The sequence below is a fragment of the Cryptomeria japonica genome, chromosome 5, assembly GCF_030272615.1.
Source record: "Cryptomeria japonica chromosome 5, Sugi_1.0, whole genome shotgun sequence".
Taxonomy (NCBI): domain Eukaryota; kingdom Viridiplantae; phylum Streptophyta; class Pinopsida; order Cupressales; family Cupressaceae; genus Cryptomeria; species Cryptomeria japonica.
Window position 1 is genome coordinate 267,924,987 of NC_081409.1, and position 26,494 is coordinate 267,951,480.

A 26,494-nucleotide genomic window follows, 5' to 3' on the forward strand; every position below is an offset into this window, starting at 1 on the left:
TGAGAACATTTGCAACACAAGATTATCTTGCCATAAGACACTGAATTTTCAGGTATCTCTATACGACTCTGATAATAAATAATTATAAGAAAGCATTCAACAAAATTTTGAAAAACCACACAATTTCCTTGATACAGTTCATGCTCCAATGAAATCAGCTTCAGCAGTACTCAGTGTGACTGAGGACTGTTTTGCTGTAGTCCTAAGAGATCATAGGGCATCCAAGTTACAACAGAGATTGAAGTGACTTCCCTTATCTGAGACACTTCAGAATCTGAGTTAGCCTTCTGAGGTGATTACAGTCTTCTGCTCACAATCATTTGAGATTTTCAAATTGCAACAAGATATGCTTGGCAGCAACAACATGCTTCAACCTTGATCATGAATTAGCTAAGGCATCCACCAATCAGCTGCTTGTCTTCAGATGAATCTGCAAAATCAGACTTTGCTACAGACATCCTCAATCTTTATGTTATTTTTCATAAAGGTTTACAATCCATTATTCTAAATATCAAAAGTATACTTGACTTGGAATAATTTGGTTAGATCCTTGACATATTTCTAATCCTAGAAGACAATAAATTTAGATCATTGCGCTAATTATTCCTTATATTCCAATGATGAGAATAGAGTTAAATCATCACATCAAAAACCAAAATACTTTAAGAAAGGAAGTTAGAACTTTACAAAACCCTAGACTTAACAAATGATTGTCAATTCTTTAAATACTAAGTCTTTATTGAAGATAGGACTCCCTCTTAATCCTTAATCAAATAAAAATCAATAAAGGAACCATAAATTATATAACATTGAAGATGCTACTTGCTTTTCTCTTACTTTCACCTTCTGCAAGGTGAATTTTCAGAAAACCTTCATCTTTAACCCCGAGAGGCTAAGATACAACCTAGTTCCCATCCAAATAACCATGCCTGAAAGGATCCTTATATACTTATTCAAGCAAGCAAAATACATAAGCCAAATCATCTTTCAAATTGAACAACTGAAATTGAGATTTCTTAGAAATCCAATCACAAGATATAGTATGACTACATAAATATGATTTATAAATATCAAGTAGAACAAAATCTTCATACTTTGCTGAACAAGATCCTAATTATATTCAGCTTTGGTGGAAGTAGAAGAAGTTAATGAGTAAAATGCTTACCTCAGCCTGAAGAGATCTCAATGCTAATCACAGAAGGAGACCACTGACTTGATCATCTTTCACTCTTCCTACATATGATATTTACAACAATACATTCTAACTTCTACTATGTAGGAAAGAGCATCATCATAACCAATTACCTGAAAGCAACCTGTCATGCAGTTATTTTAACAGATAACTGACACATAATAAAACTGCATTTGTCACAACATTTAATGACATGAGTTTGAATGCAACAGGGATGATATAAGGATGGTAACTTGGGATAACACAGGCACAAACTTGCTTGTAGACCTACAAGGACAAACACCTGACACAGGGAACCTCAAAACATGATTGGCCCAACACGGGTTAATTCAAAGAGAATATCATTTTCCTTTCACACAACCTGACAGGGGTTTTTACAAAACTAAGTAAGCACAAACCCATAACAAGCAAATATTGATAATGAAACCCTCACTATTACAACTTGACAAAGAAACCCCATATAAACAAATTGACAAAGTTATTCAACAGGAATACTTAACCTTCAATTATCATAAAGTCTCTCATCACAAAGTTAATAAAGAATTAAGAAAAATACACCTGTTGATGTTTAGATATCATTGACACTGGAACCAAAAGCTTCCCCAGAAGAAACTTCCCCAGAAGAAACTATCTTTGTAGTCTATCTTCAAAAGGCCATAATTCGCAATCTCCTCTTGATGTGCCTTAGCACAGTTAGCTAGGGTTTGAAGATTGGTGGGAATACAACTGATTTTGTTAGCAATACAAAATAGTAGTTGCATGTCTAGTAGCAAAATAAATCTACCATACCATCAAAGATTCAATCATTATTAAAATTGGATTGGATCACATCAAGGGTTAAGAATCATGAAATATATACCAATCTAGGGTTTAGAACAATTCTGAAAATCAACAACTCTGAAGGTCTGAATAAGGTAATAACTCCACAGTATACACTTTGCATTCCAGAGATCTGAAAATCTGAAAGGAGAAATATCAGTTACTTCCTTCTTTGAATCTTCACTCAAATCTCCACAATCTTTAATGAAATGACTCCTTGATGAGGACCCGATGATGCCCTCTAACTTCACCTCTGTCATTATCTTAATAAAAGACGAACAACAACCTGAAGGTAAGAGCTTACTGAAATCTGAGGGTTAGTATAACCTTAGCTCTGATACCATGTTAAATTCGTGCCCTAGATCAGTAATCAGATTTGTAACATTTAATCATGCCCTAGTTTATTAATCAGATTTGTAATTTAGTAAACTATAATCAAGTAAATTCAAGAATGAAACAAGGAACCAAGAGACAAACACAAATACCCTGGGAAAACCTCCAAGGAGGAAAAACCCAGCATTAAAGACCCAAAGGTCAAATTATGTATTCACTCTTATTACACAAATACAATACTTAGCTTGCTTTTCTGAATCTGATCTTTATATATCAGATTTGCCTTTTTTGCATGCTTCAAGACTGCACCAAAATGCCCTATATCCTCTTGAATAAGTTCGCCCAATCCTTAGACAAATTCACACAACCTTCTTTGGTGATTTCACACCTCTTGTTTGCAGAGCTAATTCTCTGATTTCATGGATAACTGAATTGTATTTGCATTTGCAATTTAACCTTTATTTATATGAGTCCTTAGCCTTTATTAAATCCAAGTCGGCCTCCCTCTTTTGGCGCCATTTTATTTATTGTGGCGTGGAGTATTTAGGGTGGCGTGGAGGTATAGGGCTGGGCTCAACTTGGGGGCACGTTACCCCTTTAGGATAGGACCCAGTCCTATATGGGTTCGGATGTTGCCTTAAGGCAATTCGAGCCCATTTTTACCTAGTTACAAACAACACACCTGTATCAACAAGGAATACATAAACCCCTTGGATGAGGACACCAACTCTTGTCCAAGAAGCGAAAATGGAAAATAACACCACTCTTGGAAGACGATATATAAATCCATTATATGAATCAGAAATTATAATAGTTGAGCATGAGTTAGGCGGATTTAAAAAAAAGTCATAAAGTCAAATGATGGATGTACTTGAGCACAATTTGCTTGAAGAAGAAAATTCAAAGTTGCAAGAATGTGAAAGGAAGCAAAGGGGATCCACTTTGGATATTGAAGATAAAAATCCCATTCCAATGATTTCTAGCAAGCTCTCACATCAAGGTGTTTTTTTTGATGAAGTTAATAATAAATCAACAATGCATGTTGAAGATAGAGTAATTGAGGAAAATGTTTTGGTGACTTTTAGTGGTGCCTAACATACAACTGTTGAAGGTTCAAATTGTGGGAAGAGTGAGCCATGACTGTTTGAAATTTATTCAAACAGTAGTGGCAGTGCTATTTCAAATCCCTTGGAAATCTCTTAATCAACAATAGGAGGTAAACACTCCAATGATCTTCTTCATCAAAAGAATAGCTGTGGCGAATATTTATTGTACCAGTTTCAGACTATGTCATTGTAATGTCCCCGATATAATTAAATAGTCAATTTAAATAATTTATTGTACGACCCTTATTTAATTAATATATTTCAGGCTTTTTTTATTAATTAGTTAGTTATAAATTTTTTGGTGTCGGCCCGTTTGTAACCCTTTGGGAAACTTCCTGGAGCCCATATATATGGCCGAGTTAGTCATTGTTGTAGGTATGCGAATTTGGTATTTTCCTTGTATGTGTGAATTCCTGTTGTAATTCAGTTGTCGGCCATTTCGGAGGTGGAAAATCCTCCCTACTTGGCATCCGCAATTTCGGTGGGAGTAACTCCTCACCCTATTTTGCTTTTGTTCGGTAATCTGTTGTGCGTACATTATCAATATAATTTCTCTTGCATGTGCGAATCTCCATTCTGAAAATAAATTCTCTTGCGTCTGGAATTCATCTCATTACCCTTCCTCTGTGCAATACCGAACTGCCGAAGTTTGGAGGGCTCAAGGGGTGGGACCCGACGGACAATCACTCACTGTACGACCCAACACCATCGTATGGCTAGCACCACCGTACGCCCAACCATACACCCGCCACCAATTGTATAGTAAAAAACCGTACATACCATACGGCTTGGCACAACCTCACCGTACGACTAGCACAAACACCACTGTATGCCTTCTCTGTGGTCTTCGCAGCTTGCCGGAGGGGTTTTTGTGAGCTGATCGCCTCGGGTACATTATAGTTGTATCAGAGCTGGTGATCTTGCTAGCTTGTCGGGTAGTGGATGCAGGCGTACACCAGAAGGAGGTACCGTTCTGTCGATAGAATGGGGGAACCACAGGATCATGCCAAGGAAGTTATGGTACTATTAAGGGAGCTAACCAAAAGCCAAGCTCAGCTCAACGAAACAATGATCAGAGGGGAACAATGACAAAAACTCATGGAAGATACATTGCGTCGATTGGCATCGGGAAAACAAATGGAGAGAGCGATAATTCAATCACTGGAAGGTCAAACCCATAGCGTTCAAATTCTCGACCGTTGATGCTAACTTTTCCTCAGAGAATTGAAGAACCGCGTAGGGAGCAAGAGCCCACTTTCCAGGAGTTGCAAGCATAATTGAATCAAGATTGGAGGGATGCAAACCTCGAGGGAGACCGAATATCAAACGGAAGGTTGGTAAGATTAATTTGTCACCTTTTGATGGGACTGGAGCAACCTCGACACAAGCTTGGGTACAAAAAGCAAATACCTATTTCCAACTTAACCCGATGCTTGAAGATGAGGCTATCAAATTTGCTGCACTTCACCTGGAAGGAGTCGCTCACGAATGGTGGCATCATGGAATGGTCACCCTCGGCCACAATCAGATAACTTCATATGCCGAATTCACGAAGAGGCTTATAGACCGTTTTGACGGAAGAGATCCTGAACTCAACTTCAAATAGTTGGCTCAATTGAAGCAATTTGGACCTGTGGACCTCATCTTCTTCCTCGGAGAGTTACTCGCATGACAAACCACCCCAAGCCTCGAAGAAGCCATCATTAGATGAAGCCACAAGGCAGGAACTCTATAGAAGGAAACTTTGCTTTACCTACAAGGAGCCGTAGAAACTAGGGCACCGATGCTTAAGCATTGAAGTGGTGTTCGATAGCGAAGAAGAGAATGAGGAAGATGGTCAACAAAGCACATGGAAGGCTAAGGAAAACATAGATCATGTAGAGAGAATTTCCACACTGGTTCGTAGGGGAGGTGCCATTGCCGCTTTGACCAACACTTTAGAATGCAGTGTGTTTCGGGTTCGCGGTACACTCCCAGGGCAACGGGTCATAGTCATGTTGGACAGTGGGGCCACTCTCAACTCTATCTACTCATCACTCGTCAACAAGAGGGGTTTGCATATAGGGGAGCATGAAGGGTTTGAAGACAAGGTGGCGGGAGGAAATCTATTGTCATGTACTCATCTGGTTCCACAACTCGGCATCACCATGGGGAACTACACAGTGACAGATGATTTCTTCGTGATTGATTTGGATATTACAGATGTCATCTTGGGCATTCAATGGATGGAGACCCTCGACCATTACACACAAAGCTTCAAGAAGATGGAATTCTCATTTGAAGTGGATGGCAAGAAGGTGTTACTAAGGGGAATGTCCAATGGTGGCGTGAGGGAAATTTCGGCTAGACGGATGAAGGCAATCTGCAGACATGATGACATCGTCTAGGAGAGCGAACAGATCGGGGAGCATCGGAGTCTGCAATTGCTTGAGGGCAAGCAATTTTTGGGTCGAGAGGACTGTAATGTCCCCGATATAATTAAATAGTCAATTTAAATAATTTATTGTACGGCCCCGTATTTAATAATATATTTCGGGCTCTTTTTATTAATTAGTTAGTTGTAAACTTTTTGGTGTCGGCCCGTTTGTAACCCTTCGGGAAACTTCTTGGAGCCCATATATATGGCCGAGTTAGTCATTGTTGTAGGTATGCGAATTTGGTATTTTCCTTGTATGAGCGAATTCCAGTTGGAATTTAGTTGTCAAGCCATTTCGGAGGTGGAAGATCCTCCCTACTTGGTATCCGCAGTTTCGGTGGGAGTTACTCCTCACCCTATTCTGCTTCTGTTCGGTAATCTGTTGTGTGTACATTATCAATATAATTTCTCTTGTATGTGCGAATCTCCATTCTGAAAATAAAGTCTCTTGCGTTTGGAACTCATCCCATTACCCTTCCTCTGTGCAATACCAAACTGTCGAAGTTTGGAGGGCTTGAGGGGTGGGACTCGACAGACAATCACTCATTGTATGGCCCAACACCATTGCACGCCTAACCGTACACCCACCGCCAACTGTACGGTCAAAGACCGTACATACCGTACGACTTGGCACAACCTCACCGTACGGCTGGCACAAACACCACTATACGCTTTCTCTGTGGTCTTCGCACCTTGCCAGAGGGGTTTTTGTGAGCTGATTGCCTCGGGTACATTACAGTCATTTCAAAACTCTTTTTATTATGAGAAGCATTCTAATGGTGATGAAAAGATAAAGGTGACTAAATTGAGAATGAATCCTTTCTCTTCACCTTAAGATTGCTCATTCATGATAGCATAGATTTCGGGAATTCAAGGCCTTCCTCAAATTCATAATGGCAGAAAATGCCATACTCTGCTATCACCATGGATGTCAGCAATGACAATCAAGAGCTTGTATTCATTGCCAGGATCGTGGGTTAACAAGAGCAGAGGGGCATAGAGCATATGAGATTAACAAAACTGAATCAGACATCTTTAATGAAGAATGCAAAATCGTTATGAGGAGACAAACCAAATTTCAGACCAACTGGAAGGGACTTTGGTGAGATTGCTTATACGACAACTCAGAAAACATAATAAAAAACATGGTCTATTGTGGGAAGGGTTGATTTGGCAGAACATCCCTATTGAATTCTTTTATGTAGAGAAGCAGCTGCAGAGTTACAAATGGATGATGATTTGAAGGAGTTAGTTGATAGTTGCACTCTTAGTGCTAAGGAAGCAATGGTGTAGTTTCCCATGGGAAGGAGTCAAAGGTTGATGATATAGAGCTGGCTTTGGGTGGTTAACTCAAGTGGAGCACTTGAGAAATCAACAACAGTAGAATTACATCAGCTCAAGTATGCAGATCATTCTGACACAGAAAGATCTGAATAAGCATAGGAGGTCACGTGGCATTTACAATTTATAAACAATTTCTTAAGATCTTCTTATGTGGAGATGTTAATTTTTGCAGCCAAAAGCAAGATGAGAAATGTGATCTCACAAGTGTTGCACAATGGCTTGAGGAGCTACATGAATGGAAAAAGCAACTGTTGGTAATAGAAGAGAAAGAGGTGAAGATTTTCTAATTGAGTTGGAAAATGTAAAATTGCTCATTGAAGAGCTTGTTAGAGTTTTAGTGGACATGTCATCTCTCTCTCTTGTCAGCATTATGGGGGGTTTCTATTTTCTAATGCTTCTTTGGTTTCCCTTTGGAGTGAGCTATATATTTAGTATTTGTTCTTATGTATACACTATTTGGATGCAGTGGCTGTATTTTGGTGAGATGGAGATTTTACCATAGACACTCTCGCATTGTAGTTTTGTGGAAGTGACTTATCCTCTATTGATCAATTTTCTTCAAATTATTGGGATTTGCATTTTCGACTAGCAGTTTACTCTTGCATGGTTGAGTAGTGTCGTTGAAGTCACTTGTGCAGATTCATGTGCCATCTATATCTTCGACTGACATGTTTTGCTTTTGTTTTCCATCTGTTTGTTTGAGTAGTGTTGTTGGGGCACTTGTGCAAATTCTTGTCTTCTTGATTTTGATCACCATCTTGGTTTTAGAGGAGATTCTTCATTCAACACTAGCAATTATTATTCGATTGTTGTCTATAGCTTCTTTGTTCTTCAAGGATGTTCTTCATGTTCCTATTCTTTTGGGACATTGATTTGGAGGCTTCTTGGTCCTTTATTCCTTTTTCTTTCGCTTTTGGAGAGGGGTTTTTTCCCACATGGTTTTTCTCATTTTCTTCGCTTAGAGAGACCTCTTCTTTGTGCGTGGGTACTGTTGTGACCATTTCACACATCACCCCATCAAAATGGGGACCCCCCTTTTTTTTCAAGTCCTAGTCTCTCTTGTTGATGTTAATTAGGGAATGGCGGATTCCAATTGCCTTGGGCAACATTGGAATCCGCCCAAAAGGGCTGGCCCCTTTCCTCAAACGTGTAGGGCAGAGCCTTATACCTCACAGCAACCTTAAAACCTTGCCTCACAAACTTAAACACTCAACGTGTTGATAAATAGGGCCGACCCTATTCATAAGGCAATTAAGGAAAAATATAATTAAAGTTAATTATAAGGGAAGCCGAACTATCTAGAAGGTTTCACTCCTCATATAAGTAAATGTAAAACCTCATTGTTATTCACTCAATATGGTCAGCTCTTTCATTCATGCGAAATTTACATGCCTGCCTAAATGCGAACTTCAGGGAGACACATTACATCTGCACTTACAGCAATTTACATCTGCCATTGGAGGTGCAAAATCCATCATTAGGAGTCAGCGAACTCAGTGAATACACAGTGAATTCCTTGAAGGTCTGCAATCTAGGTTAAGGAAGCAGCAGCAACCATCACTCATATGACAGCAAGCTAATATTGAAGGCAGGCACCTCAATCTGCCATACTCCTTGTGACAGAAACATCTGAACCTACAAATACATGAGATAAGTGTTGTAATGATTGCATAACTATAATCCATAATCAGATTTGAGGATCTTTTCTGGCTGGGTTTTTCCTCCTAGGAGGTTTTCCCAGGGTAACTTGTCTTGTTCTCAAATTGTTCATTTCTATGTTGTCATTAATTCCAATTTCTTTCAGTTAATCAAACTAATTAGAAACTAAATATAAATTCTGAGTTTATATCAATCTGAAAGTGTTAAAATTAACATCTCTCAGCCTAGTGTCTCCCATGCAAGTTTGAGTGAGTAGGGTAAAGATGATTATCAGCTCGATTGCTCAAGATCTGCGATGGCAAAATAGTGAAAGGGAGAGGTCAAAATTGAGCATAAAGAGAAAGAGGTATTGATGGAGGAACCCTTCAAGAGTAAACCTAATCGACAATGCAGGTGTTTCTTATCATCTAGGTGGCCTATATATGTTACAGTGGGAGGTGACTTCCGGAGGCAAAATTTGACTAAGTACCAAAAAATTTCCTTTGCTTCTTGGTAGGAGCGAATTTTACTTCTATTGCTCCTCAATAGGAGCGAAATCCTTTCCAGGATCTCCAAGTCACCAAAATCACCTCGAATCATCATGAGATGTCTCAATTTGAGCAAAGAGTGCAAGGCATGATCATCAGCCTTGAGTTAGGTCAAGTGTATAGGCAACTTCCTTTGCTCCCTAATTGGAGCGAAATCTTCTTCCATTGCTCTTAGTTAAGAGCGATGTGAACTTCTTGAGTGAATTTGGTGTAAATAAGTGAGTTTTGAGGGTTCAAACATCATTTTGATCATAAAGGAAGTGAAGTCTATCATGGTTTTAACCAAGGAATGAAAGGGATTACATTTTAGGGGCACTTCCATTGCTTCTTTGTAGGAGCGAAAATTACTTCCATTGCCCTCTTTTCAGAGCGAAATTCCCTTCCAGTGCCTTGGGTTAAGGGTGAAATCACATTCAAGGCAAGAGTTGAGGTCTTTTGATGTATGGAAGCAAGATTAAGGTATAAGATTGATAAAATTGAGTTCAAGGATGCATTTTGAGATGATCTTCCATTGCTCAAGACTCAAGATGAAAATCACTTCCATTGCTCCTCAATTGGAGCAAAATCCACTTCCTTTGCCCATGAGTGAGAGCGAATTTGATCCTAAGACCCCACATTGAGCATGGTTTGACGCCTTAAAGTTGATGGAATGAAAATTGATGGGTGAAGGTGAGTTAAGCTTCAACTTGAGAGCTATTTCCATTGCTCCTCAATGAGAGCGAATTTCACTTCCTTTTCTCTCTTTTAGGAGAGAAATTCTCTCTAGAGCCTTCCTCAAGGCTAATTTGATACATTCTCACACTAGGAAGGTAAAATCTCAAGGTCTAAATTGATGCAAAGACAGAATTCATGAAATCAAGCTAGAGGATGAATTTGAAGATCATTTCCTTTGCTCATTAGGAGCGAATTTCACTGTCAATGTTCTTGTTTAGGAGTGAAATTCTTCCTAAGGCATTCCTTGAGGTCAATTTAACATGTTTTCATGTATGGATGAATAAAGAGCTTAAAGTTTGAGTCAATGAAGTGAAGTAAGTGAGTGAGAAAGTTAAGTTATAAGTTTGAGATCCTTTCCTTTGCTCTAGGTTTGAAACGCCAACAACTTCCTTTGCTCATCATTAGGAGCAAAAAATGCTTCCTTTGCTCTCCCATGAGAGTGAATGTACTTTAAAGAGCTTTACATGAGTATGATGCAAGGCATTAATTTGCTAAGACTGAAAGTTGATGAGCAAATCTTCAATTTGAGAGTTTCCATTGCTCCTACTTGGGAGCGAATTTGTCTTCCTTTGCCTAATATTAGGAGCGAAATTGCTTGCAAAGCCTTCTTTGAGATGAGATAAAGCTTCCATTGCTCCTTTGGAGTGAAAATCATTTCCATTGCTCCTTGTTAGGAGTGAAACTCACTTCTTTTGCCTATATTTCAGAGCGAAATCGTATGTTAAGCAGTTGATGGAAAGAATTTGATATCCTTTTGCATGTGAAGGTATGAATTGGAGAGATGAATTGATGAAACAAGTATTTGGATAAGTGTTGTAAATCTTCCATTGCTACAAGCTAGGAGCGAAATTCTGTTCTATTGGTCCACTTTGAGAGCGAAAATTACTTATATTGCCACTAGCTGGGAGCGAATTCTCCTCTTGATCGTTGAAAGAGCAATTCAAACACACTTGGCGCCCAAAACTAATTTAAATTCAAAAGGGAAAAATCTATTAATAGCTTATTAAGTCGGCCCTATAAGCAATAAATTTCTTTTTAACTTTTCTAAACTAGGCCGGCTTTATCCTTGAAAGGGCATACCTCCTCATTGAGCGCCTATATAAGGAGGATCAAAGCATTCATTTAAACATCAATTCAAAATGAATCCTTCTCTCCTACAGCAGATCATAGAAGTTAATCAGCTTGAAAGGAGAATTCGAGGTGCAGATCCAGTAATTTAGAGGATCAAATTTCATCATTAAGCAGAAAAATTCCTCCAAAGTGTAGGGAATTCATCCTTCACAAGGTGAAATTGTCCAGTTACAGCGAACACCTTGATATTATCAGTCATCTTTTGATCAAATCCAAGGTTAATTTATTAAAAATCAGAGGTAAGTGTTGCATTTTGACTGATAGGAAATTGGAAACAGGTCTAATTAGAGTCAAATAGCACCATATTTATTGAATTAGGCCTCTCTTATTGATGCGGATTCATTAAGAAATGTAGATAAATGTGTTAAGATATAGGAATCCGTCTTATTTAGCATCTAATTTCAGATTCATTGGAGTTTAAGATTGATTTGAAGCTATCTACTATCATTCTTAAGATTAAACAGGCTTAACCACATTAACATTTTGTATATTTTTCACCATACTCCTAATTTACACAACTCTCATAGGTGAAAGATGGTGGCACCTAAGCCTAGTGGAGCTGGAACTCGTCAAGCCCTCTTCAAGGAAGATTCAAAGAGCGATGCATTGGAGAACAAGATCACGTCCCATTGGAGCAATATAGGAGACACAGACCTTGGGAAATTTGATCTCAGGAAGTTTAGGAGCTCGTTGTACACAAGCCAACCTACTGCAACAAGGAAGATGATAGATAGTGGAATAGTGAAAGCAATAGGCTTCCCTCCCGCGGTGCAATGCTATGAGTTAATGATTGGATGTTCCAGGCATTATGATTCTCACACAAGGACAATAGTGAAAGATGGAAGAGTGCTTGCCTACCTTTTAGAGACGGCCATCAGTGAAGCCTTCCACTTACCTGAGCCGAGAGATATGATCTACAAGAGCGTAGAAGGAGCTAAATCAGTTTATGATGATGATCCTGAAGCGTGTTTGGTGATAATCAACAACTATTGGCTATCAAAGAGTAGACCTTGCAAAAGCAAGATGCCCAATAGACTGCATAGAGTTGATTTCAAAGAGGAATTTGGGGATTTCATCACTCTACTCAATTGACTTGTTGGTGCACCACAAGCCTTCTACTTCGAAAACTGGATGTTCTTTTTCATCGAGACAGTCACCAATGGCAAAGACGCAATCAATTGGGCGAGATTCATCAACAACAACTTAGATGTTCAACTGAGAAGACTAAACCGCACTAGGTCATTCAACAGGAGTTCCTATGTCATCTACTCACCTGCGAGGAATTATGAATATGCTGGGTTGATGTATAGAGGTGTAGTTGGAAGAGGACCCAGAGAGATAAGGGCATGTGAAGCATATCCATAGCTATACCTTTTGACCAAGCATCACTATAGGAGAGTCAATGACGCCTTCACTATGCTTATCATGAGGACCCTTCAAGATGGAACCCATCAAAGGCTATCTCCAGCAGCACAAGTGTTGATTCAACACTATGGTGCATGGTTCATTCAATTTCTGAAGTTCACATAAATCAGGATTCAAGGATGTCCTTCTCCTCCATACATGTTGCCATGCTACCCAACAGACAAAATAGTGCTACTCGAGGTGGTGAGACAATTAGCAGCATATGTTAAGGCATATCAGCACAAACATGGATCTAGTATTTCCTTTCCCATTTCACTTGGTGATTCGATTGAAGTTTGTCCTTACAAGCAGCTGAGAATGCCAAAGAAGAGTTATCTCTCTACTCACTCACGCCATTCACTCTTAGAGATAACTTCGATCCCTATGACAACGTAAGGAATATAGCAGGGAAGAAGTATAAACACAAATGGCAGTTAGAAGACTATTGGATGAATGTTCAAGATGATGTAGAAGTGAAGAAAAAGATGTATTCCAGGCTACCTCTTGATTTCATCTGGAAGTGCAAGATATTTAGTGTTGCCGATCAAGCACAGGATAGCAGCAAATATCTCCAACCCGCCTATGCCAAAGAAAGCAAAGAGATCAAGATCAATTGGGTTGACATGGAAGTCGTAGATTTGAAGGAGTTGATGAAACAAGTCTTGGAATACACTCGCAGATGGATAGACATTCTACACCAGAAGTTGAAAGAGCAAAATATGACTATGACATTTAACCTAGAGACAAGAGTAGATGATGAAGAAGAGGCAAGTACGAGTAGAAGCGCTTCCCAATCAACTCATTCCAAAGGTTCGAAGAGAAGGGATAATCATAAAGAGAAAGAAGCACCAAGAAAGAAGCATAAGTCAAATTTCGGTAATCCTTCCAGCACTTCCTCCAGGCGTGAAGAAGAGATGAATCAAGATGAAAGACATAAAGAGCAAAGGATTGATAAGGAATCAAGTCATGGAGTGAACAAGTCAATGGAATGTATAGTTCAGAATGACAAAGGCAAAGGAAAGATATCACAAGATCAAAGGGATCTCGCTCATCAAATTCAAGTGAATGATGAAGTTGAAGGAGAAAAGGATGATGAGGCAACTTCCCCCCCCCCCCCCCCCCCCCAAGAGAGGTGTTGCTGAACGAAAATTCACAAGTGGGAGAAGGAAGATCATCTATCCCTATATGGCTTAAGGAAAGGCTTGCTAGAGAGGTGATAGCAATTGATGAAGAATTAGTATGTGATTTGGATAGCCTCCTAAGTCGAACTCAAGAAATCCCTGAAAAGAAGAAAGCCACAAAGATGTCTAAGGTAATAAGAGATGATTCAGGTTCCCAGAAGATACAAATAGCTACTCCGATGGTTGACAAATATGAAGATGAAATCATTGCGGAAGAGTATGATATGGAGACTATTGATTTAGGTCCAATTAATCCGGAGCAAGCTATAGGTGATGTGAATGATTCAGTGAAGACACTCAATGATATGCTTAGAATGGAAGTAGAGAAGAATAACAGGTTAGAAAAGGAGGTCAATGCATGGAGGAACTACTTCCAACAGTTCAGGGAACCATTGAGGTAGCATGATCTAGTAGTTACACCACTGCCTTTGCTTCTTGCCGAATCAGTGGATCATATGGAAAAGATGAGGAATTTTGCACAATTGATTGATACTTGGATAGAAAAATCTTGTTGTAAGAGATATGATGAAGACTCTTGGTAGAGTTATAAAAGTTCTTGAAGTAAATCATGCTCTCATAGAAGCCTTTGATGCATTTGTCCAAACTAGAGACATCACTATTCCCGTCCTACAAGAAATGAGGAAGACATCTAGAGAAGTTTTGGGGAAAGAGAAAATAATGAAAGATGGACCTGAGCTTTATACGATGGATTAGCCTACTTCGCACAAAGAAGATTGTATTTGAAGATATTGGCAATGGATGCAATCAAGTTCTAGATGCTATGCACCTCATTCATGATAAAATAGTGGAAGTAGCACAAATCATCTTGGAGAGAAAGATTGATCCTGGCACGATAATAGAATAAAAATTGTCTTCTATGGGAATGATGGAATGGTCACCAAAAAGAAATTGGAAGATATGCATACATTCATGGTGCTTGCTAGCAAGATAAAAGATCTTGAGCTTGAATGGGAGGCTTCCATCATCACATCCTTTGAGGAAGTCATTCACTTGGAAGAACAATTGAAGAATTTGCTAGAAATTCCAATAATTGAGATAGAAGGCATGGCGACTAGATTCATTGAATATGCTAGAAAAGAGAAGGGGAAATGGAACAAAGTTCTAGATGACAGTTTGTTATGATCCTATGTGGCAGATCATTTTCCTATTAGAGGATGCTTCCTCGATTTTTGTGCCAGCTCATGTCATTTTCTCATTGGTTGATATCATGATAATGCTTATCTTGATAGGGTTTTATTTATATCAAACCCTAATTAGGGTTTAGGTGGCAACATCTTGGCCCTTGATCTTCATTTGATCTTGGCCCTTCATTGTATTTAGGAGTGCTATATAAACCCCACTCATTTCATTTTGTAATTATTAGACATTAGACATCAGACAAGAAGAGACATTAGACAATAGGCATTAGCTATAAGAGATAGAGTTCAAGAGAGATAAGAGAAGGACTTGAAGAATTGTTGTTACTTTGCTATTGGATTAATAAAGCATTGAAGTTTTGGTGTTTCTATTCAATCCTTGAAGCTTCTTGCATGTTTTTTCATCCTCTCAAGTTAATCTTTGATATTGATTTAAGTATTTAGATTGAATGATGGAATGTTGCATATGATTTATCGTGGAACTCATAATCCATACCAAGCGTGCCTTGTGTGGTCAACTGGAATTATTGAAAGTGCTTTAGTTCAAAGGAATTTATTGTGCCTCTTCCTGATTGTAAGCGTGCCTTGTGTGGTCAATTGGAATTATTGAAAGTGCTTAAGCTCAATTGTTGCTTAATCATTGATATGCATTCAATTGATGGTGTCTATGCTTGGTAGCAATTCAAAAATCTTCAAATGTCCTTAGAAGATTGCACTAGTTTTAGTGGAGTTGTTCTTGTATGGCAATACTAAGACTAGTAAAGTTTCACTTGAATTGTCCTTCATCCATCCATTCCTAGGAATAGCTTAGCATCTCTCAACCCTCATCTTTTGCAATTTTTTGATAAACATTTAGTAGTAGTAGGAAAGAGCCTTATTGAATATCATTCGAAGAAACCATTCTTAGAGAGATTGAGCATCATATTCTAAGAAGTTATGTAAGGCCCCTTGTAGGAACAACAATCACAACAACCAACTGTGCTTATCCACATGTTGTGACCCAACATTTAAGAACCTTTGAGTTGTCTCAAGTGATCCTTAAGCTAATCTTCAGCATTTGAGTAACTTTGTTCAAGAGAGGATAAGATACTTTTGGGTATTTTATTCTGTGTTCGCATGTACATGAAAAACGCATCAACATGTACCTCATCAGGTTTTTTGTTACTGGGACCCATTCTTGCATTTCATGCATTTAGAGGTTTTTTTACTTCTCCCTGAGTTTCACTTAAGGGGGGTGTTAGAGCATTTCAGCTAGAGAGTTATGTTTTTTTAGCTTAAGTTCACTCAGTGGCTCTTTAGTTTAGCTTAATTTATTTACATCCTTCCCGCTTTACTTTAGTTTTCCTAAATTTAGCTTAGGGCAACTTTGTGCTCTCTATAAAAGCACATCATTATGCATTGCAATTTAATTCTGTAATCTTTGCTTTTGAGGATATGACATTTTTCTTGCTACTCTTGTTCGTGGAAGGTGTTCTAGTTTGTTGTTTGATTTTGCAAGTTTGTGTTGCAAAATTCAACAAGCTCACTCTAGATTTTAAAAGGACAATTGTGACAAATGAAGTAAATGCTGCTGGGAATAAGCATTTAGTCAGTCTTGCAGATTTGCAAGTAGTGAAGAATACTTTAGATTCGTTCAGAATGGATGAAATCAAAATATCTGCATTTGATTAGAGATGGAGATATGGTCATTAGAATTGTGGAAATGACCCTAGAAGGAAAAGGTAGATGAAATTGTCTTTGAAATTAAATCAACCAAGGACACTTTAGAGAAGACCCAAAGGGCACTTCTGGAGGTAGAAGAACAGCTCGATGTTGCAGCAAATGCTAGGAAGCAAGAGAATGATATAAGAGCTAAGGAATTTATGTAGGTAATTGAAATGCTTGATAGGCTCCAAGAGTAATTTGATTTAGAAAAGCTTTCCAAATTATCAAAAGTTGCAAAAACAAAGTCAGGAATAATCGAGGCAATGGGGCAAGGAATTGAATGCCAACATGTGTAGCAGCTTGAGGACAACTACATAGATTTGGACCAGCGCTAAGAATGGCTTAAATAGAAAAGCAGAGTAATTTTTAATCTTTTTCTCGTTTCCTCTGATGAGATGAATGCAAGGATATCTTTTGGTTTAAGTTCCTCAGCTTGTGATTAAATTAGAATAGTGTAGCAGAAGTTGAATGCATCACATGAAGGTCTGAGGATGGGAAATTGCAAATTCCCAAAACTCAAATGGGTAAGGAGGCTCTAAGCTCATGATTTTGAAAGAGAATACATTAAAGGGAAACTGGATGCAATGCTTGATGCCTTCTATAATTTCCGCCTTTTGTTCTGATTATGTCAACTTTGGTGATTGGAAGAATTTTATCATGATGGAATTAATCAAGGATACATCTGTTGCTAACATCTTAGATGGAAATGTGAATGATGAAATGAATGTGCCAGTAGCCGGTTGCATTTTGTATAAGAACAATTTTTTTGCAGTACGTGGGTCTAAGACGAAGCAAAAGATCTTGAAAATGGTGCATTATACACCCATGGTGGGATATATTTGACAGTACAATATTTGTAATTATGTGAGAGAGATTATCATGAAAGGTTTTCAAGAATGAGGATCTCAAGTACAACAGGAGGAACATTACCTACCAGCAGAATGGAGAACATGACTTTTCTGTAAGACTTCTCTAGCCTTTGTTTTTTTGTCAGCAAGATTTGGAACGTGTGTTTTGGGACCCCATCATGAGTCTGCTCAAAGAACATGGTAAGCATTACAGTTATGTTGTTATGGATAAAATAAACAAACATGCATGTTCCTTTACCATTCATCTTGAATTCAACAGACATCAATGAGGTGGAATTAATTTTCCAAGGAGGGATTGGGCTGTGCAGGTTGCCTGAGAATATGACAGTGACAGATACAACAGAATTATGGGCAATTTTGTATGATAGAAATAGTTTGGTAATTTTCTGTAGTCAGGATTCTTTGAAAATTCCTTTGGGTTTGTTTTGTATCCAATATAACTGATTGAAATACAAATTGTGAGGGGATGTTACCTACCCAATTTTTTGCTGGATAACTTCTTCCTCATCAAGTGATTTAGTGTTTGCTATGTAGATATAGAAAATTCTGTTTAAAACCGTTTTTTCCTCCTTTTTTGATTCTTCTTTAGTCTTGTTGGAAATTTGTCATTGATGTCAAATAGATTCATTGAGTCTCATCTTCCTATTATTTCTGATTGTGATAATAACAGTGACAATGTTTTGTTTGGTGAAGTGCTGATTTTGATAATATCGATGACTATTTTTGATCAATCTTATTTGTGTGATGAAGGGCTGATAATAAGAACATATCGGGCTAAACAGATATATATTGGTTACAATCTGAAGGTTCGGTTTCAATTATGTTTGATCACAAACTAATGTTGTGTTATTATAGTTACGTTAGGTAAAGTTCTCTTTTCCAACAATATTCAAATGAGTTAGCTGTTTGTTAATAAGACCAAAACAATAATCGGTTGTAACCATATGTAAGTTACTTCAAACAAATCGTAACTACACAACTGTAGATAACTTATTTGTTTTGAAGAATATAAAGCATTGATGAGAGATGAGAACATAGTTTTTCCTTTGGCAGAGATATGGGAAGACATGAAATGAAATAAATTGAAAATTATACACGTATTCAGCAAAAATCATTTGTATTAAGAAATTAGAATGCTTTATAACTGAAGGAAAGAGAGGACATGTGTAGTTGATTGAATTTGAACATTGTGAAGTATAATATGCTGTGAATAAATACATCATTCAGAAGTTCAGTTTGAAAGATGTTATCAGATTTGTATGAGTCTGAATTCTGAAGCTTTGACGTTGTAATAAGGGAGAAAAGTCTTTGGCAAGTGCTGTGACTGGTAACGATTGTTCATAGAAGTTTGGTATTGCTGTTGAATTTTATTGATAATTCTGTTTCAAGAGACATATATGAAATACCATAGAATTATTCTGAAAAACATTTGAGTGCAGATACAGGTTGATGTGAGGTGTTAATAAGAGCAGTGACATACTGATGATTTTGTATTCTGAGTTTGTATTGACAGGGGTATTGAAGATTACAAACAATTTTCAGTTTGTGAACAATTTGTTTCTCAGATTTCTCAGAACTGAGGAGTTCAACAGTATATGATGAGATTAATATTCTATTTGTGATAATCTGATTATACATGCTCAGTGTTCCACGGAGTTTTCTGACTAGGGGACGGGGGGACGCGGTGATGGGTTTCAGGGACGGGGGGACCAAGGGCCTAAATTTGGTGACGGCGAGGGGACGGTCGCGGGACAGTGGTGGTGGGGGGGTGGTGCTGATATAAAAAATAGAGGTGAATTGAAATCTTCAATTCAAAATCTGCAATATAACATCTCTATGAGTGCCCCATGAAAGGCCAACTAGTTTTCATGAAGTTAAAGGTTGCAATCAATATATAATGACATGTGACATGTAGCAAGCGACCCAACAATGTCCCCGCCAGAGGTGGCAGAAGTGGTGGTGCTGTGGGAAAACGTTTCCCCCAAGTCCCCAAGTCTCAGAAACATCTCTGTGGAACACTATACATGCTTAATACTATAGATGTAGTAATTGAGATCAGAAAATTCTGTCAAGGATACTGAGTTGGTGCTCAATTTGTTATGTTGAGATTTGTGTACGGAGTTGGTACACTCAAGAGGGGATTAGGTGATTCCTTGGGTTGGTGCCCTAAAAGTTTGTAAACTTTTTAACTGTGAGGCTTGATTAAGACAGTAGCTCCTAGCATCATTTCTCACCATGGTTTTCCCATCTTGGGTTTTGTTGTGCGAATCGCACACCCATCCCCGCCTTGGACAGGGACCCCCCCAGTTTTGTGCCTTTCTGTCCTGCCCTGAAATTTGGCTAAGTCTGGAATTTCCTGATCCTGAAATTTGGCTAAGTCTGGAATGTCCTGATCTTGAAATTTGACTAACTCTGAAAAACTGAGGAAACCTCCAAAAACTAGAATTTGCAATATAACCCCTGGAGGTCTGAAACCACTCTCAAACACCCTGAAAGTATATATGGAATATAACTTAAAGTATAAGAAATGTTATATTCCATTAAATGATCCTTCGGAGAGAACTTGACAAACTTGCCCAAGTGCCCAAGCTCGCACTTCTTGAGAAAACGTTTAAAATCGCCCAAAATGCCCAATTTCAGACCTTGGGGCTAAAATGTGAAAAAGTTCAAAAGTTGCGAAAATGCCCCAGAGGTCCGAAAATCACTGAAGTTGTCCAATTTTGGACCCTGGGCCAAAAAGTGAAAAAGTTGACAAAACTGGCTGGAGGTCCGAAATTCACTTAACTTGCCAAAAGTGCCTTTAGGTCTGAAATTTACCTTAAATTTGCAAAAGACCCTTGTGGTCCGAAATTTACCTTAAATTTGCAAAAGACCCCTGTGGTCCGAAAAACACTTAAACGCCCAATTTCGGACCCTACCTCCGAATTTGGCATTAAAATCGCGAAATTTCCAAACGCGTTTATAGGTCCGAAATCTGGGTAAATTCGCCAAAAGACGTTTAACGTCCGAAAACTCCGAAGTTCATTTAAAAATCGTGAAATGTGCCTTGCGGTCCGAAGTTCTCCAAAATTGCAAAGACGCTTTAGGTCCGAAGTTTTTTTTTAAAAAAGAAGGTGCGCAAGATTTCCAAGTGGTCCGAAAATCACCTTAAAACTTCAATTTCGGACCATACCTGTGAAATTTCAAGTTTTGGCGAATTTGTAAAAAGGTTCAAAAGCCCCGAAATCTGCAAGATCATACTTTAGCTCCGAAATTCGAAAAGGCGGAAGCTTGCGATCAGAGGCGTCATAGGGCCCGAAGTTTATTGCGAAGCATGTTTAAAAGTTCAAAAGTCTTTCAACTCGCCAAAAGCCTAAGTCTCCAAAACCCCAAGCGCTCCGAAATTCGCCAGAAGGTTAAAAGTCGCGAAATTCCAAACAAGCCAAAGGGTCCGAAGTTTTTGAAAATTGCAGAATAGCATCTAAGTTCTCCGAAATTCACCAAAAAGCATGAGAGTTAAGAGTTTTTTAACAGTTTGCAGAAGCTATTCAAACCTCCAGAGTCGCACTATAAGAAGTTTTCAAAATGCCCAAGACTCCGAAGGTAAAATCACGCAGAAGTAAAAGACCAAGGATCAGATTTCACATTCGAAGAGAAAGGAGAAGCATTTTCAAGATACATCTCACAAAGAGCTTCTCAAACCAGATGCCATTAAATTTAATATTTGTTAAATTAATTAATTAATTTTTCAAATTGATTTAATGAAATGAAATTGGTTGATTGATCGCAGGACGTCATCGAAGAACCAGGAGAAAAAACCTCAAACGCAAATCAAGGATCGCAATTCAAGGCCAAGCGTTGGAAGCTAGAAGAGAAAGATGCAATGCAGGATCAAAGCAACCGAGCATTGGGAACCGTACCACTGAACAAAGATGAAGTCCACCACCGGGACCAAAGACCAAAGAACACTCTGAATGCTGCAAGTTTATGCATTATCAAGAAAGTGCATAGCTGGATTTAATTCAAGAAATTCAATTCCTAAAAAGCTGAAATTGCTTTATTGTAAACTGCCTATGGGTCCCGTGCAAGATATTTTTGTGGATAACTATTCCCAACCACCAAGAAGACTGGATAAACCTGAATTAAAGCCAAAAGTGGTTGGTAGTTGAGATATTTGTTGGTTGGATAACTGAGAATTTATTGGGCATGGGTTAAAGCTGTCAGCTTCTGGAAGACAGATCAGGGCCCTTGGATGCAATCCATCCTAGCCTTAGGTTCCAAATTGTAATATCTATAAAAGGCAGAGGCCTTTCTTTTGTAAAGGGTTAGATTGTTAGATAGTTAGATTTTAGAGTTAGAATAGGTTAGATCTTAGCAGTAGCATAGAGATGCTGCAGAAATTGTTATAATAGGCAGTTGAAATCAATATATAAACATTGATTTGGTGTTTATTGTCTTGTTTTCATCCTGTTTGCATGGTTTCTCTGAGCATTTTAGATAGATATTTCTATTTTGGGTGTGCAGGTATTTGATAGATTCGGGCTCACACCACTGAGGATATACTGATTGTGTATCCTTTTGTGTGGTTAACTTGAGCCTTCGATTGTGCTTAGTTCAATTGCAGGTGTCTGTCTGAGCTGCGCCAGAATTGGGTGCTTAGCCGTGCATCTCCAGTCTGAAAATCTTCCAAGTCCCTTTGAAGATTGCACCGTTCCTGCAAGGTTGTGAGCTATTCTGGCCAAGCAGGAATTGGTTATGTGGAATCCGTCTACCCGCATACCCGTGTTGTTAGTTTTAGATCTCCTAAACCTTTCCTTTTGCTCTTTATTGCGTAATTACTAATTCGAGAATCACAGCAGACTAGCTTGTTGCAAATCGTAAGTCCCCTTGTGTTTCCAGCAAAAACACATCAAGCCACTGAGAGATCCCGCAGTCAAGACCTGACAAAAGAAACCTTGAGGTAGTCTCCTTTGATCAAACTTAGAAAACAGCATTAGAGACTTCCTTATCTCAAGAGAGAGTAGGATAATCAGTCGGCTATTCTATTCTGTGTTGGCCGTATGGAGTTTGCAGCAATGCGATTTCAGACACGTCAACAGGTTTCCACATAAATCTTTTGTATTGTCTCCATTGTGTGTTTGCATCTCTTTCGGTATTCAGTTTCAATCACTTTCAAATTTCAGTTCAAGATTGACAAGTTTCTTCTGTGTTCTACAAGTCTTTTGTAAGTGAAGTCAAAACATGTGCAGGTGTAGTTACAACGTACTCTCTATATTTTAGGTTAGGAATACTTTGAAGCTACGGTTTACCATGGATTTTTATTCTTTGCTGTTATGGATGAGACCAAATCCATGGATTTGGCTGGAATGCGTCTCAATCTGCATAGCAATTATTTTTTAAAACAATATGCCAGTTTCCTATATGGAAGATATTGAAGAGCTTTTCTTTCAAATGATCACAGGTTAAAATATATGGTTATAGATAATTTGATGCATATTCATTCACACATCTAAAAATCATTTTCATCTTGTAATTCCACTTAATTCTTACAACTTTCTGAGGTGGTTTTGAAGTTAAATCCTCTATAAAACTATTGGAAATTTTTGACCTATGTTACAAGCAAAAGAGATATTTATGATATTTATTGAATTAGAGTTAATGTGCTCTAGGATTGAATCTATTTCTGCAGCGCTTGTTCTATCACCATTTTAGCAACACTGACACATTGTATGCTCTTTCTTTGGAGGCAGTCTCTCCATACCAATTAAATTTTATGGTTTTACCCTAGAGAGCCAGTATCAAATTTGATAATCAATAAACATTTTCTTGAGTCGTTCCTATCTTTTACATGGGTTAAAGTCCTGAAATTTTGAAGCCTGGTCTGCACTTATTGGAGACAGAGGCTCTTTTCTTGGCAAAATATGGTAAATGTTAGGTTGGCACCTAGTAAAACAGAATAATAGGTTGATGGTTGACCTAGGCCAGATTTCACTTCAGGAACAAAATTTATATTCTTATATATAAAGATGCCAATGATGCAGTCATTGAACATCTTTTTTCTCCTTTGCCTCCCTGTTTTAGTTTGACTTAAATATCAAAAGCAGTGCCAATGACAGAATTATTGTGTGTCTTTTAATGTTGTTGCGTTCCTGTTTTAGTTTGACTGAAATATAAAAAGCATTGCAGTTAAGCTGCAAGAAATTATTGGGTCTGTATTGTCTTTTGAGACAGGTGCATTTTGAGTTGGGTTAGGAATCGGAGTCATCCATGATGAAAACAAATTGGGCTCCCTGTACAAGTTGTACATGCTACCATGAAGCATTTGGTGGTTTGCACCCTGGAAATACCTAGAGACTAGAGGAATCTGTTTAGAATCTAAATATAAGAGCACATGATTCACTTGGGGTGCAAATGTTTGTTTAGTGCACTTAGGATTAGTTCTTACTAAGTCAAATTTAATTTCAGTTCAATTAATTCATGTTATCCGTTAACTTCTAAATTGCTTTACCAAATACATGGTGAGCATACATATACTCTTACAGTCTTGTAAGTTTTGTGAAACAAATCACGGGATTTATTAGATCTGTGTCATATTATATGAGATCAAATTGGATAGCTTGAGGTAGAGGAAATAAAAAAACCCTATTCATGATCTACCTTTTACAGGTACATGGAACGTCCTGCTTTTGATTTATCCAGGCCTGCTGCTAAATGGCTGGACAGCCAGTTCCTCTCCTCCTTGAACATGGACTATTCTGTTTCTATCTTTTGTAAGAATTGTTGGATGTTTTCTGTATTTGAGGAAAATGCTCTTAAATGTCATTTTTGTTATATCCCTCCTGTATGAGTAGCAGCTAGAAATTTATAGAGATGGAAGATGAAATTTCAACACCTAGAAATGTTTTTCCTTCTAACCTAGCTAAATGTGAGCAGTGGCTAATTTTCTAGAGGAGTAAGAAAAATTTACAACACCAAAAATTTAATATTCTTTCTAACCCTAGACTTTTGTAGAAAAGCTCTAAGACTGGTTTGCTCCAGAGCTGCTCCAGAGTCCAGTGAATGCGGTTCTCCCTGATGAAGCTGCCTCATGTTGTTATGCATTTAAAATTCGTTGAGTAAAGAAAATTATGAACTTCAAGAGAGAGCTGCGGTTTTTGGATTCAATGGATTTTGGTCATCCATATTCTCTTTTTAACTTAAGTCACAGATTCTGGAATCAAGCATAAAACCTAGATGTAGTATATTTAGTCTCAAAAGTTTTCCCACATTATTTCTCTGATAAGAATTCCACAATACTGAAGATAAGAAAAGGTTCTTCGAGAGAGGACTGTGATTATTGATGGATTGGATCTATGTAAGCTCAGTTTCTAGGACATAATCTGCCCACTAGAAAACTCTCTTTCATTTGGTAAAGGATCAGATTGCTGGAAATCATGTCTTGTAAGACATAGTTAACTCTGCTTCGAAATTCTTATTAGTCAATAAACTGAGAGAGATGTTTACTTATGACAGAATATGGCTAGAGTTGGACATTATGATTAAATGTGTAGGTAAATGTATTAAAATTGATTTGTTCCTTTTATTTCTTACCTTTGGTCTTCGCTGGACTTATAGATTTGTTCAATTACTATAAGATAAAAGTTTTACCTAGTTATTATGCTTTGTTGAATTTTTGGAATGAAGTTAAGTGATGTAGTTCTATATGAAAATTATGCAGGTGTCATTTATGCACATCGGAATGAAGAGGTTGTGAACATAGGAGCCCATAATCTGGAGAATACAGTTGAAGACAAACATCTTAAGCAAACTGAGAAAGGGGGATATGTCTCTGAAAGAGGAAACCATTCTAGGATATCTTCTGAAAACATTCATCACAAGCCAACTCGGAGCAAGCGCCAGCCTGACATGGCCAATCAAAAGGGAAAGGTAAAGAAAAAACATACAATCAGTGGGAAAATCGGAGGAATATCTGCAGAAAATATGGATAAGACGAAGCAATATAGACTCATGGCTCAGTTTGCGAGCATGACAGAACTTCAATTTAGTAAATGGTTACTATCGGCTTCACCACCTGAGAGGGACAAATTTCTTGCAGATTTCAAATTATGGATGCAAAGCAATAAGCGTTGAATTACAACTGCAAATTTGTGAGGAAAAATGTAAATACTAATCTTTGCTCCTCCAACAAGTACTACAAGATTTCTGAGAGTCAGGGAAGGAGTTGAAACAGTTTCCGAAGTTGCTGTAATATTCTTCACTGCGATTGGTGGGACTGACAATCGAACAAGATGTATGTTTGTTGTATCTAATCCAACTTTTTAAGTTGAAGGTTGGACAGAAATAAGGAAGGTTCTGTAGCTGCTCATAAAAAGGTTTTCTCTTGAAGAACATCTCATGGCCTGTGCTGTATGCTATTTATAATATACTTACAAAATGTTTAATCCATTTTCTGTGCAATAGAGGTGTTCAATATTACACTAGCATTTATATGGTTCTTACAAGGTTCATGCTATCAATTGAGAGCAAGTTGATGCTGGACTACATCTTGTCAAATTCACATGTGTGTTAGAGTCCTCACAATTTGCACAATAATTTAAGCTTCTCAAGGTAGTGTGTCCTGTGGATCTTTAAACAACAAATTTAAGGGGAGGTTTTAATTTTCTTGCCTAGTGTTCATTGTTGTATATGGGATGATGGCACCAATGAAATAAATGATGGCATTGATGTGCATGCTTGTATTATCTTACAGGCTTGACAATTGTTTTAACTTTATTCTAACATCAATGTATTAATAGTTGCGTTAGTGTTTGTCTTCTTTAAACAAGGTTATTTGCAAAAATAAATTAATGGTGGTGCAAGTTTTCAATAAATAAGTAGAGTTATATGAGGAAAAAAATCAGCTAGAGAATACTCCTCACCTTGGAAGATTTGCTATTTTTATGACTGCTATATGGGAACC

The 26,494-nt window shown here is 38.0% G+C and overlaps 1 protein-coding gene across 2 annotated transcripts in view; it reads left to right on the forward strand.

Moving 5' to 3' along the window:
* The window catches only part of LOC131035217 (switch 2), a 127,183-nt gene extending 101,165 nt beyond the window's left edge, over window positions 1–26,018 (forward strand). For both annotated transcript variants that reach the window (XM_057966874.2, XM_057966875.2), the window contains one exon: window positions 25,253–26,018. In XM_057966874.2, coding sequence (XP_057822857.2) covers window positions 25,253–25,665 — 413 coding nt within the window. In that variant the 3' untranslated portion in view covers window positions 25,666–26,018. The remainder of the gene's footprint in view (window positions 1–25,252) is intronic.
* The last annotated feature ends 476 nt before the right edge of the window (window positions 26,019–26,494 follow it).